At 47.4% G+C, this 13,380-nt stretch overlaps 1 protein-coding gene across 2 annotated transcripts; it reads left to right on the top strand.

Annotated features, from left to right (window-relative positions):
• Positions 1-132: 132 nt before the first annotated feature.
• On the top strand, positions 133-10,599 carry eif3s10 (eukaryotic translation initiation factor 3, subunit 10 (theta)). Of its 2 annotated transcripts, none has more exons than XM_015944128.3 (22): positions 133-314; positions 1,032-1,222; positions 1,310-1,446; positions 1,609-1,772; positions 3,966-4,165; positions 4,345-4,553; positions 4,623-4,794; positions 4,961-5,065; positions 5,154-5,252; positions 5,337-5,453; positions 5,553-5,738; positions 5,848-6,195; positions 6,281-6,385; positions 7,300-7,413; positions 7,489-7,611; positions 7,686-7,839; positions 7,920-8,101; positions 8,188-8,270; positions 8,348-8,802; positions 8,881-9,013; positions 9,102-9,319; positions 10,188-10,599. In XM_015944128.3, exons 1-22 carry the CDS (start codon positions 266-268, stop codon positions 10,364-10,366), a joined length of 3,723 nt encoding a protein of 1,240 aa, XP_015799614.1. In that variant the 5' UTR covers positions 133-265; the 3' UTR covers positions 10,367-10,599. The 2 variants fall into 2 exon arrangements, with proteins under 2 accessions (XP_015799614.1, XP_015799613.1); XM_015944127.3 differs by having other exon boundaries at positions 8,348-8,811.
• The last annotated feature ends 2,781 nt before the right edge of the window (positions 10,600-13,380 follow it).

Below are 13,380 nucleotides of genomic sequence, written 5' to 3'. Positions count from 1 at the left end.
AAAAAAATTAATCAAAGTGTGTATTATACACAGTGTACGCCTTTAGCTATTAACACACATGTTAATGTTTAATTTTTACTTTTCTTCATCATGGTGTCCTGCTGTAAGGAGGTCGCATCTGGCAACCCTAGCCTGGACGTTCACGAGGTTCTTCCTTTCTCGGCTAGCGTCGTTGCTGTGACTGCGTGGTTCGGATGAACTGGTGAAATTCGTCGAAATTGTAATCAAGTCACTCAATTTTGAGTTTCAGTAGAGCTGCAACAACATGCCGGCGTATTTTCAGCGGCCAGAGAATGCTCTGAAACGAGCGAACGGTGAGTAGATCCCCGGCTTCGTGTGACAGATGAGATGGATTCATGCTAGCTAGCTTTAGCCTGGTAGCTTGACGTTAGCGGCTACTTGGCCGTTAGTAGGTGTTGTGCTGAAAATGGCACCCAGCGCTTTTCCAAGCACGGAAAGCGCATAGAAAGTTGTTAACATTGCAACATGCGCGTGAAACTCGTAACCAACAATCTGCCCTGTGTATTTTACGTTCTCTACATTAATTATGTCTTTTACAAATGTAGTTACAATTTTACTGTTTTTCCAAAGCGTGAAACTTGGAAAAGCTCCATATTCTTTACATCTTCCGACTGATTAATTTAACCTAAGTTGTCATTCATTAATGCACAAATCGTTTAGATAATTTGGAAAAACCGTCACCCGTCGCGCTTTGACTAGTCCGAAGGCAAGTGCGCCTTTTGCCAAAGAGGTGCCTCTTTCGACACAACACCGGTTAAAGCGGGGATACCGAGTCGCTGCGTTCCGCTTACAGCCTGTGTAGCTAACTAGCAAGGCCACATTTGTGCTACTGATTGATGCTAATAAATCAGCCCTACAACCATAATGACATTAAACTGAGGCTGTCTGGGTTTTCAAGTGCTAATCATGGCGCACACATGTTAATCATGGCAGCTACGTTAGGTCTAGTTAAGCGTTGGAGTGGGCTTTCTGTGCTCTGACAAGTTCCTCCCTGAAATGTGTTAACACAGAGTTTCTGGAGGTGGGCAAAAAGCAGCCAGCCTTGGATGTTTTGTACGATGTCATCAAGAGTAAGAAACATCGAACATGGCAGAAGATCCACGAACCCATCATGCTCAAGTATTTGGAGCTCTGCGTGGATCTGCGCAAGAGCCACCTGGCCAAAGAGGGCCTCTACCAGTACAAAAACATCTGTCAGCAGGTGTGTAAGAAGAATAAATGTCGTGTTTGTTCACAGCTTGTTGTTTACACCGGAATATTCCTGATTATGTGTCCTCTTTTCCGTCAGGTGAACATCAAGTCTTTGGAGGATGTAGTCAGGGCGTACCTAAAGCTGGCAGAAGAAAAGACTGAGACGGCCAAGGAAGAGTCCCAGCAGATGGTTTTGGACATCGAGGACTTGGACAACATCCAGACACCAGAAAGGTGAAACGGCTGGCTTCTTTTAAAACGATTTTTCTAATAACTCCAGTAGAAAAGCTGTATTTGTGATGCACCCATATGAAATTTTAGGGCCAATAGCGATGCTGATATATTGTCCATCGCTATTGATCACAGTAAATATATATTTTAATTCTGTGATGATAGTGTCCTTCTGAGTGCCGTCAGTGGGGAGGACACTCAGGATCGTACTGATCGCCTGCTGCTCACGCCGTGGGTGAAATTCCTGTGGGAGTCTTACCGCCAGTGCCTGGATCTGCTGAGGAACAACTCCAAAGTGGAGCGTCTGTACCACGACATCGCTCAGCAAGGTAACTGGACACGTGTGTGTGGAGGGAAAAGCAATCCCAGACCTGCCAACCTGTACACATTTTGCGTAGCCAGTACGCAATTTGGCATCTATTTACGCTGGTACGACTCACCCCTCTAAACTACGCAAAAAGCTGCGGATACGCGAGTTGAGTTCTGTGGCAAATATGCACATGTGGTACTCATGTCTGACAACACGACTCAGCTGCGTGGTGAAGAAGTTTAAGCCAATCATCGTAGAGAAGCAGAGAAAAAACAGAGCTAACTGCCTAGCCTATAGCGTAACACCCCCGCCCCCCCTCCTCCCTGCTTCGTCCTGCCCGCTGCTCCTCTCTCCCTCCGGTTCGCCACTCGCTGCTGTTCTGGTAAGGTAAACTGTGTGTGTGTGTGTGTCAGCGGGTCGGACCGGCCGTCTTTTGGTGAATGTGAACGCGTAACGTTACTTTCACTGTTGAACTTTCAAGCCGAAATCTGAGTGAAAAAAAAATAATAAATCTGCGACTAAAGAGCCAGAGGCAGCTGTGTGTGTGTGTGTGTGTGTGTGTGTGTGTGTGTGTGTGTGTGTGTAATTTTCCATCTAGTGAATGGGGAGATTACAGCGTGAAAAGCAACGGAGTTGCAAAAGTCCGCGAAAAAAACGCCGCACAAGTGGTACTCAAAAAAATTTTGACAAGATTGGCAGGTCTGCCATCCAAAAGGAAAGAAGATGCCCACTCAGTCTCATTTATTATGAGAGTTCAGTGTTTCCCCTAGGAATTTTTCCAGCTGTGGCGGTGGGGCCGGCCAGGGGGGGGCTTGGGGAGAAATTATGACACGTCTCTAAATAAAGTAAAATTTTCCAGTGCAGATTGGAGACAACCCATAGAAGCACTGATTTGATCTCATTTCAGAGAAAAATAGAACAGGTTAGATGCACCTAATAAATAAAATTACTAACAAACTCAGGAATCTTTCTTTGCTTCTCTGTTCTGGTGCTGAAAACATCACTCATGCGGATCAAAGGAGATACACAGATGAATGCACCTCTTATTTATTATTTGGAGACTACATTTACTGCAGCTGGCAGAGGCAGAGATTGTTTCTATTGATACACAAATTTACAGAATCATTTTAAATGTTAATAGGGGAAAACTGCAGGAGGGAGCGGTAAAATACAGGGGGTCCCCAGCAAAAACAAGAAACTTTACGAGTCTGATGAAACCCGCTGGTTTTCCATCAGGCAGTCGACGGGGCAGCTCCAACGACCCAGTGGCTGTGCTGGGTCAATGTTATCAAGCTCAGTCGAGGCGACGTCGTGCTCTGCCTAAGAAGAGGTGTTATTTTCCCGCTTCAGAAGAAGCATCCAAAGTGTTTTTACGCTTTCTCCGAGACATGTCACGTCGCTAAGTTGTTAGCGCGCGGCGCTAACACGTCAATAGTGCAGCGTAGCCTGCTGGAGGTTTTAAGGGTTCAGATGAAACACCCGACCTCTCAGGCTGCTCAAACATCGATATTAAGTTGTCGCTGTTGTGCTCACGCCGTAATACAGTATTAGATGCGGTTAAAGTCAGACATGAAAAAATAAATAAATTTTACATAAATAAGTGATGCTTAGCCTGGTGGGGGGAGGAGAACCTGGCCTAATAAGCACTGGAGGAAACCCTGTCAAGATCGTCAACACTCGTTTATCTTAATGCTGTTGAAACATGTAAACCACAAAGCATTAAGTTCACTGCTACCTTTCTAATTTTAAACTCCGTAACTTATGCTGTAACTTCACCTTGCCCTGCCTGCTCCTTGCTGCCGCCGGCTGTGATCACCAGCGACAACATAGTAGTTCCCGCTGCTTGTTCGGGAAACAGCGCAAAAAAAAAACTTGGGATCTTGTAGGCGTGGAGGTGGGATTTCAGCCGCGGCGGACCGCCACGGCTACGCCTATGTAAGGGAATCCCTGAGAGTTATTGTCAGAGGTGAAAGGCTGTGAGAATTATCAGGTTAAACTGGTGCATTTTCTACCTGAACACCAGAGAGCAGGTTACTGTAAAATATGTCTGACACCAAACGTACATTTTGACTAGAGAGCTTTATTATGTGTGGCCCTTATGTTTATTGGCCCTGTTTAGTTTAGTTTTCAGGTTAAAGCGGGTTCGACAGGATTGGCTGCAGCTGAGCGAAAACCATGCAGAGTTAACATTTGTCGTCGTCTTCTTCTGCAGCTTTTAAATTCTGCCTCCAGTACACCCGCAAAGCAGAGTTCCGTAAGCTGTGTGACAACCTCCGCATGCATCTGGGTCAGATCCAGCGACACCACAACCAGAGCACCGCCATCAATCTGAACAACCCCGAGAGCCAGTCCATGCACCTGGAGACGCGTCTGGTGCAGCTGGACAGCGCCATAAGCATGGAGCTCTGGCAGGTCGGCTCGGATGCTCATTTTTTTTAACTGGATCTAATTCTGTTGGTTTATTAATAATAAAACTGTTGCACTGATCATTAACGACCAGTAATGTCACCTGCATTAGTAGGTGGATCCTTCTGAAGTTTAAAAACAATTAGCCGATGTTGATTCCTGGCACTTTGTTTTGGTGTCACCAGGAAGCTTTTAAGGCTGTTGAGGATATCCACGGCCTGTTTGCCCTCTCCAAGAAGCCTCCAAAACCTCAGCTCATGGCCAACTACTACAATAAAGTGTCTACTGTCTTCTGGAAGTCTGGAAACGCTCTTTTTCACGCCTGCACCCTGCACCGCCTCTATCACCTGTCCAGGGATATGCGCAAGAATCTGACCCACGATGAGATGCAGCGGTATCCTGTTCTCTAACTTTAACCCTGCAAAATCAAAACAGGGATATAACCTCTGTCTTTGACCTTCAGGATGTCCACCAGAGTCCTCCTGGCTACTCTGTGTATCCCCATCACCCCTGAGCGTACGGACATCGCCCGGCTGCTGGACATGGACGGCATCATTGTGGAGAAACACCGCCGGCTGGCCACGCTCCTCGGGCTTCAGTCCCCTCCGACGCGCCAGAGCCTCATCAATGACATGGTGAGGAATCTGAAGCTTGGAGCATATATTTAGTTCCTCTGAGGTTTAATAGGTGCTTCAGTTTAACTTTTCATGCTTGTCACAAAAATCTGAAACAATCAAACTTGGATATGTGTTGAATCTTTAAAGACAAAGTTTATTTATTGTTCCCGTGTGAATGTTTCAGGTGAGATTTAACCTGCTGCAGTACGTGGTGCCTGAAGTGAAGGAGCTCTACAACTGGCTGGAGGTCGACTTTCATCCTCTGAAGTTGAGCGGAAGAGTCACCAAGGTGATCATTGCAGTCATGAAGCTGCAATGGCAGCACGTAGCACTGCTAGTGAACTGTTGCTGCATCTCATGACGTCGTCTCCCATCAGGTGCTGAACTGGGTGAGAGATCAGGCTGAGAAGGAGTCTGATCTGCAGCAGTACGTCCCTCACCTGCAGAGCAACACCATCCTCCGGCTGCTGCAGCAGGTAGAAACTCTTCTTCAATAAGACCTGCCAATAACTGGGTGGTGGTTGTCATTCGTGTTCTTGTATTATTATTATTTATTTCAGGTGGCTCAGATCTACCAGAGCATCGAGTTCAGCCGTTTGGCCTCCCTAGTGCCGTTTGTGGACGCCTTCCAGCTGGAGCGCTCCATCGTGGACGCCGCGCGGCACTGTGACCTCCAGGTGGGATCAAATCTAACGAGATATTTTAAATGTCTGAGTCTGACTCGGGTGCTACCATAGCAACAGGCAGGGATGGCTTCAGTGTTGTTTGCTCTGTAGGTTCGAATCGACCACTCGTCTCGCACTCTGAGCTTCGGCTCGGACCTGAACTACTCCACCAAAGAGGATTCTCCAGTGGGCCCGTTCCTGCAGAACATGCCGTCGGAGCAGATCAGGAATCAGCTGACGGCCATGTCTGCGTCTTTGGCTAAAGCCATCCAGATCATCAAACCCACGTCCATTCTGGTCCGTTCACATATGAAACACAAAGGGTTTGACAACCCTGTAAAGCTGGGATTCTTGTGTATTATTTAGCAGTTTTCATCTTTATTTGTGATTTTTTGTCATTTTTCAGCAAGAACGGGACGAGCAGAATCAGCAAGCTATCGCTGCGTATCTGAAAAACGCCCGGAAGGATCACCAGCGCATCCTGGCTCGCCGGCAGACCATCGAAGAGCGAAAAGAGCGCCTGGAGAGCTTAAACATCCAGCGCGAGAAGGAGGAGCTAGAGCTGAGGGAGGCTGAGATGCAGAAGGTTCGCAAAGCCGAGGAGGAGCGACTGCGCCTGGAGGCCAAAGAACGGGAGAAGGAGCGGATCATGCAGGAGCACGTGGAGATCAAGAGGAAGACGGCACGCGAACGCCTGGAGCAGATCAAGAAAACAGAGCTTGGCGCCAAAGCCTTCAAAGATATCGACATCGATGTAAAATCTTACGTTCCGTTCAGGTGAAAACAAACCAAACTGCATTTTCAAAGCCAGACTAACTTTATTTGTTATATCTGAACAGGACATGCAGGAACTGGATGCTGACTTCATCATGGCTAAACAGGTGGAGCAGCTGGAGAAGGAGAAGAGAGAACTTCAGGAGCGTCTGAAGAACCAGGAGAAGAAGGTTAATAGATATCGTCTGGTTTAGGTCAGAGGTCTTTTCCTGACCCCTGAACTCCTGTTGACTAGTGGTCAACTACTAGTTAGTGTTTGGTTTAGCTGAGATGTGTTTATACCCTATGAACCCGTTAGGATTCCTGATGTTGACATAAAGATAAAAAGGTGTTTATAAATATTTAACAGTAACCCCAAAATTCCACTATCTCCGCTCCGGCACGAACTCCGCAGCAAAAACGGTCCCGTTGTAGTCAATCAGAGCTGTTCCACTACTGCGGCCGTGCGGCGCAGTGAGTCGTTCCGCCATCCGGCAAAAATAGGATTGATTCTATTTTTGCCGGACGCCGGAGCACCTCCGCAGTCGATGGACAGAAACCACAACGGCCCAACAGGAAAAGGAGCAAGCACAACTTCCGTTTTTCACAATAAATCGATAAACAAAAGGCGTTTTTTGTTTCATATGCACATGTTTAACAACTTTTAACAACTATCAATGGTGGTTGAAGTTTAAATGCACAAAAATAAGCCATAAATACAGTTTCTACTATCAAAGTAGACACACTTTGTTGATCCAAACACTGCTGATCTCTCAACACAAGTGATGGGCAGATTAAACAGTTCATGTCTATGCTTCTCCCACACAACGGGTGTTTGGATCTAACTTCCGCGTTTATTGCTCGGACTGTATCGCAAGATCTCGAAAATCCCGCGCATGCCTGTTTGCGCACCTCAGGTCTCCGCACCGGAGCGGAGCCGTTGTAGAGCGGGTACCAGTAAAAATTGAGTTCGGAAGCGAGCGACTGCAGAAGGCGAGGGCGGAGGTAGTGGAATTTGGGGGTTAGTGCTTCACCAACTCCAGATCCTTAAGGATCACCTCGCTAAAGAAACCAGGGATGACTCCGGTGGTTGTTTCTCCTGCAGATCGACTACTTTGAAAGAGCCAAACGCCTGGAGGAGATCCCTCTGATCAAGAAAGCTTATGAGGAGCAGCGCATCAAAGACATGGAGCTGTGGGAGCTCCAGGAGGAGGAGCGGGTGTGTGAGGAGAGCAGATGGACGTGTGGAGCTAAGTCTGAGTCAAACATCTGAGTCACGTCTTTTCTTCTGTAGATCGGAAACCTGAAGGTCGAGCGGGAGAAGGCCCTGGAGCATAAGAAGCGCATGTCCAGGATGGTGGAGGACAAAGACAGCTTCCTGTCCAAAATAACTGCAGCCCGCAGCTTCATCTACGAGGTGGGACGTCCAGTCCGTCCCTCATCCAGCGCTGATGACGGCAGCGGGCCTGAATCCCTGTTTTTGCTTCGTAGGAGAAGTTGATCGCGTTTCAGGAACGTCTGGTGGAGGAGAGGAAGAAGCGCCTGGAGGACAGGAAGAGACAGCGCAAGGAGGACAGGCGCAACGCCTACTACCGCCAGAAAGAGGAGGAGGCTCAGCGCATCCACGAGGAGCAGCTGAAGAAAGGTCAGTGGTTCCTCCGATGCAGGAACTTCTCCCCGACTGATCATCATGTGAACGTACGCGTTTCCATGCGCCGTGTTTAGAGCGGGAAGAGCGGGAACGCCTGGAGCAGGAGCGGCGGGAAGAGGAGGAGCGGGTGTACCAGGAGCGTCTCCGAAAGCTGGAGGAACAGGAAAACAAACAGCGTCTTCGGCAGCAGGAGATCGAGGAGCGTGAGCGCCGCCGTGAGGAGGAGAGAATCGGCCTCCAGGAGGACAAGTCCAAGGTAAAACCGACGGGATTGGATAAAAATGTAAAAAATTCCCAAGTTTTAGTTCTGAGATTGAGCGGTTGTGGTGATGTCATTCACAGGACCGGGGAGAGAAGGACACCGGAGGATGGAGGAGACGCACGGAAGGAGGGGAGTCAGAATGGCGTCGCCCCGTCCCCGACAGGTGAGGACATAAAGGTCCTGCGTTACTCCGTCCTGCCGTTTGAGCGACTGCTTGAAACGCTGCTGTGTCCTCTCCAGGGAGTGGAGACAGGAAGGCCGAGACGAGGACAAAGAGGAGGGTTCCTCGAGGAGAGCCGATGCTCCTCGCAGGGACGGAGACGACCGAGGGCCTCGCCGAAGTTTTGATGAGGAACGAGGTTCGCGTCGTGTCGGCGAAGATGGCCGCCGTCCTCGCAGAGCCATGGACAACGATAGAGACGTTCACAGAGGGTTCGACGACGAGCGCGGCCCGAGGAAGGGCGGAGACGATGACCGCAGCACGAGGCGTAACCTGGACGACGACCGCGGCTCGAGGCGCTTTGATGATGAGCGAGGTCCACGCAGAGGTCCGGATGAGTCCCGGATGTCCCGGCGCATGGCCGACGACGACTGGGGTCCTCGGAGAGGAGGAGATGATGACCGAGGCGGAAGGAGATTCATGGATGATGGGCCACGGCGGGGTGGGGACGACCCCAAACCCTGGAAGCCCCTGGGTAAACCCGGTTAGTCCGGATCTGTACGCTCCTAACGGATGTGCTGTTGGACCGGATGATGAGCAGAGTCCTCCGCAGGTGGCTGGCGTGAGCGAGAGAAGGCCCGCGAGGAGAGCTGGGGACCCCCGCGCGGTGGAGGTAACGATGATGGAGATGAAGGCGAGGGAGAAGAACGGCCAAGCGATCGCTTCAGAGAGCGACGCCCCAACAGGTGAGTCATCGTACATTTGTTTGTTGCAATAATCCAGAATAATCCAGAGTTTGGGTCGGCTGGGCTGATTAATGACGGGTTTCTACAGGGAGGAGGGTCCCTGGAGGAGAGGAGGCACAGACGACGGGGGCTGGAGAGATTCTCGTAGAGAGGACCGAGACGATCACCGTGAACGTGATGACCGCCGTGAACGTGATGACCGCCGTGAACGCGACGATCGCCGTGAACGCGACGATCGCCGCGTAGAACGCCGTGAGCGCCGTGATGACCGCGAGCAACGCCCGCCCCCCAAAGAAACCGATGAAGGTAAAGAGGGCGTGGCCCACAGTGGAGATGTGGTATTAGAGCTGAATCTATCAGAATTCGGGATTATCGGTTATTTTGACCGATTAAAGGCGGGTTGGATTGGGATTAGATCTTAATCTGAAGGTTTTGGACCAGTTTATTGGTACAGCGCCCTGAGATGACTTGAATTACCGATCACCACGGCGATGGAGGACACACCGTTTTTTAACGGAGACGTTTTCTGTTTATTCAGATTATTGAAATCACCTGGATTAAATGAAGCGGTAATTATTTGGAGAGTAAATTTTGATTTAGGTGTATTTTCAACAGGTAAAGATGACAGAGGTTATTTCTGTATCCATAGCAACGGTAGTTTGGGCTGTTGGACGACAAGGCAGCAGAAAGCTAGTTTAGTTAATTTAGTTTCAGATTTAACAGATTTTATTTTCTCTCTGGCGTTCCCGCGGAGTTGGGAATGCGTTAGATATTCAATTCAATTCAGTTTATTTATGAAGCGCCAAATCACGACAAGAGTCGTCTCAAGGACCTTCACACAGTAAACATTCCAGTACAGGTCAGTTCAATAAGCCAATCAGAAAAAAGTTTCTTTTTCCTCATACTAAGCAAGCATGCAGCGACTGTGGAGAGGAAAACTCCCTTTTAACAGGAAGAAACCTCCAGAGGATCCTGGCTCAGTATAAGCAGCCATCCACCACGACTCACTGGGGATGGAGAACACACACACACACACACACACATTCAATGTTAAAGAGAGTAAAATGTTATTATCAGGAGAGGGAGAATGTTGTTAGCAGGTCGGCAGCAGAGGTCGCCGTTGGCTCATTCACCCACTGTGTTTAATGTTTTTTTTTTTTTTTCGTCTCCTAAGGAGGCTCCTGGCGCCTCGGCGGTGAGGAAAGGCGGGAGGAGCGGGACAGAGAGCGGCCCAGAGAACGGGAACGTGACCGTGAGACCGATGGGGAGAAGGGCTGGCGCACCGAAAGAGAAAACCCTCGTCGCACCAAGAACGAGACGGACGATGACGGCTGGACCACCGTGCGTCGCTGAGCGTCCTGCGGGCTCGGTGGCCGCCTGATCCGGAGAATCCCTGAGGATTCTTTCACCGTTTGATACCTTCGAAGTCGGTCGGGTGGCAACATTTAACGTTTCACCTCTAGCTTGATGCTGAAGCATCTGTAGGTTGTAGTTTCCTGAGAGTGTCCATCTTTATTTTGTCTTCCTGCAGTGTCTCCTAACAGGTTTGTCTCAAAAGTCATTAACCAATCTGCTCAAAGCAAACCTCATTCCGACCTCCGACCCCCATGGTGGGTGGAGGAATTTAGATTGGTGGAAAACTGAAAGGAAACTCCTCCTCTGCTTGTTTTAAACCAACGATTAGACATTTCTCTGATCTTTGCTCTTCACCCGACTGAAGGAGATGCTTCTTAACCTGTCGGAGACCTGGTGGTGTTTCCATGGCGATGTGCATGCTTAAATTGATCATATTATTTCCTAATATCCAGCTTCTGTCCTGCTGCAATCCCTGGTTTCCAATCAGATGGTGTGTGTGCAGATTAACGCTTTGCTAATAAAGATGTTTCAACACTCTTGGAAATGCTTTTATTTTGAAAAATCAAAGGTTCAGGTTTCTGCATCACATGTTTCGGAAAATGAAGGGTTAAAACATCAAACGCATGAAAACCAGTTTTCTTCTGGATGTTGCATTTGATCAGACTCATCGGATCGGGTTTCCTGTCATTTCATTATGACCACCTGTTCGGCTCCTGTATCCAAGTCTAATCAGCCAATCAGACGAGGTTTTAGGACACGCACTAGACTAACCTCAGTCCAGATCCTTTGGGAGGTGGTGGAACAGGAGGTTCTCCGCATGGATGCTGCCATGTCTAGATGGACCATGTTTTAGCCTTAATATTGCGTTCACTTCAAAACAAACATCCACTAGATTAGATTAAATTAGAGGTCTGAAACAGGCCAGGGTTACATCTCTTAGTAATCTTGACCAATATTTACACAGGCATAAAGGTTTAGAATATTTGGCAACATTTTATTTCTACTAAAATATTTATAGACATAACATCTTACCCAGCTGGACGAGGCCATTTTAGTCTATATTTTATTAAAACACATCTGAAATTAACTAAAAAGGAAAGAAAATGTTTTAATAAAACTAAACGTTATATTATTACCTGAATTTTATTATTACTCAGTTACACTACATTTTAACTCTTATTGTCTTGTTAGATGGAATAATTGAACACTTTTTTTAGCACAAAAATACAAACTGAATTTACAGATTCAGTCATAAATGCTCCAGGTGCTCGTGGATTCATAGTCGGTTCAAATGAAGGCAACTGGACTTCTCAGGTATCTTGAAGACGTTTCGCTTCTCATCCGATGAGCTTACTCAGTTCTAACGAATACGGGAGAGTCACACCTTCCTGCCTCTAATCACGATTCCCTCACAATAGAGGCTAACGACTCATCGGTGGCTGGAGAGGGGGGTACTCAGAGTAGCTTCTGCTCGTTAAATAACAACATCTATCCCATATTCCAGTCAGAACTGACAAAGCTCCTCGGATGAGAAGCGAAATGTCTTCAAGAAACCAAAGAAGTCCAGTTGCCTACATTTGAACCGTTTGGATTATTTACAGTCAGATTTTTCCTAACTGGGTTTTTGATCATTAGGATGATAACCAGGAAGCTTCTTCAGGATCCAGAAGTTCTTTTCCTAACCAGCAGAGGTCAGTAAAGCACCACGTGTCACCAGAAGTGTGTGCTGGTTCAATCCCGTCCGTGCTCATCGGTCAGCAGCAAGAAGACCCTAAAACCTGGAAAACACTTGGATCTGCAAAAGGAGCAAAAGGAAAAAAAAAAAATATATATATATATATCAAAAAACATGTTAATTAGCCTATATTTGTCATATTTCACATGGATATAAGGGAATCGATAATAATAATAATAATAATAATAATAATAATATTAATATTAATAATAATAATAATAATTGGTTAAAATAGCAACAAATATGGTTGGATTTCAAAATAAAAGACGTGTAATGAGCTCAATAATGTAGTTAACAAAGTAAATCCCCAATAACAATAAAGTATCAAAAATGGCTTTTATTAAAGTGGTAAATATGATTTATATTTTTTAGTATAAACGTGAAACTTCATCTGGTGTTTTGAAAGATGTAATATTTTATATTTTAGTCTTCATAATTTTATTTTGCTATTAACCCAACCCACAAAATTATTATTATTGTTATTTGAGTTGTTATTGAAAAAAAAAAAACTAAATATTTAGAAAATAATGAAAACGGGTTTTTATTTCTTACGTCAAATTACACTTTTTGAAAAAGTTTCCCTTTTCTAAAAATGTAATCTATGCTTTTTTTCTTCCCTGAAGGCCTCTGGCGCGCGCGGCACACCTCGTGCCAACTGCTCGACGGCCACGCAGGTACTCGCACCGCTCACCTGAGCGTCTGAAAGTCTTTCGGGTGTTTTTGTGCGTTTGGAGTCTTTGCGTCGTGCCTCCAGATTATTATTGTCCCGTCAGTCTGAATGGTTAATCTGGAGAATTGAGGTTTGGGAGCTTTTACAGAAAAGTGGTGTTTGGGATCCGTGCGCGTTTCTGAGTAAATAGGATTCTTATTTCCCATCAGAGCTGGAGTCTCCTGCTCCAGAACCAGCGGGGCATCCAGCCTCTCCAGCTCAGATGAACGAGTTAAATATCCTGAGTATGTATGCGTGTGCGCGTGATGCATGCGCGCGTATGGGGGGCCTCCTCTCTGGACGAATCCGTTCCGTGCTGCGCGTCCGAGTCCGCCTCTCCGCGCCCCTGCTTCCTCACTGACGCACTTTTTAAGCGTCTTCCTCCTCGTCCACCTTAAGGCAGCAGCAGCAGCGGCGGCGGCGGCGGCAGCAGCGACCAATCACCATGCCATTACAGCCTGCACAGGAAGCTGTTTATGGGGCTGCAGCGCTAATTAGGCTCATGAACTAACAGGTCTGCTGCACGAACCCGGCCAGGAAAACGATCACATCCATGGATTAGTCTGG

This window comes from Nothobranchius furzeri, chromosome 12 (assembly GCF_043380555.1).
Source record: "Nothobranchius furzeri strain GRZ-AD chromosome 12, NfurGRZ-RIMD1, whole genome shotgun sequence".
Classification (NCBI taxonomy): Eukaryota; Metazoa; Chordata; class Actinopteri; order Cyprinodontiformes; family Nothobranchiidae; genus Nothobranchius; species Nothobranchius furzeri.
Note: the sequence above shows the minus strand (reverse complement) of the source record. Positions and strands in the feature narration are given on the sequence as shown.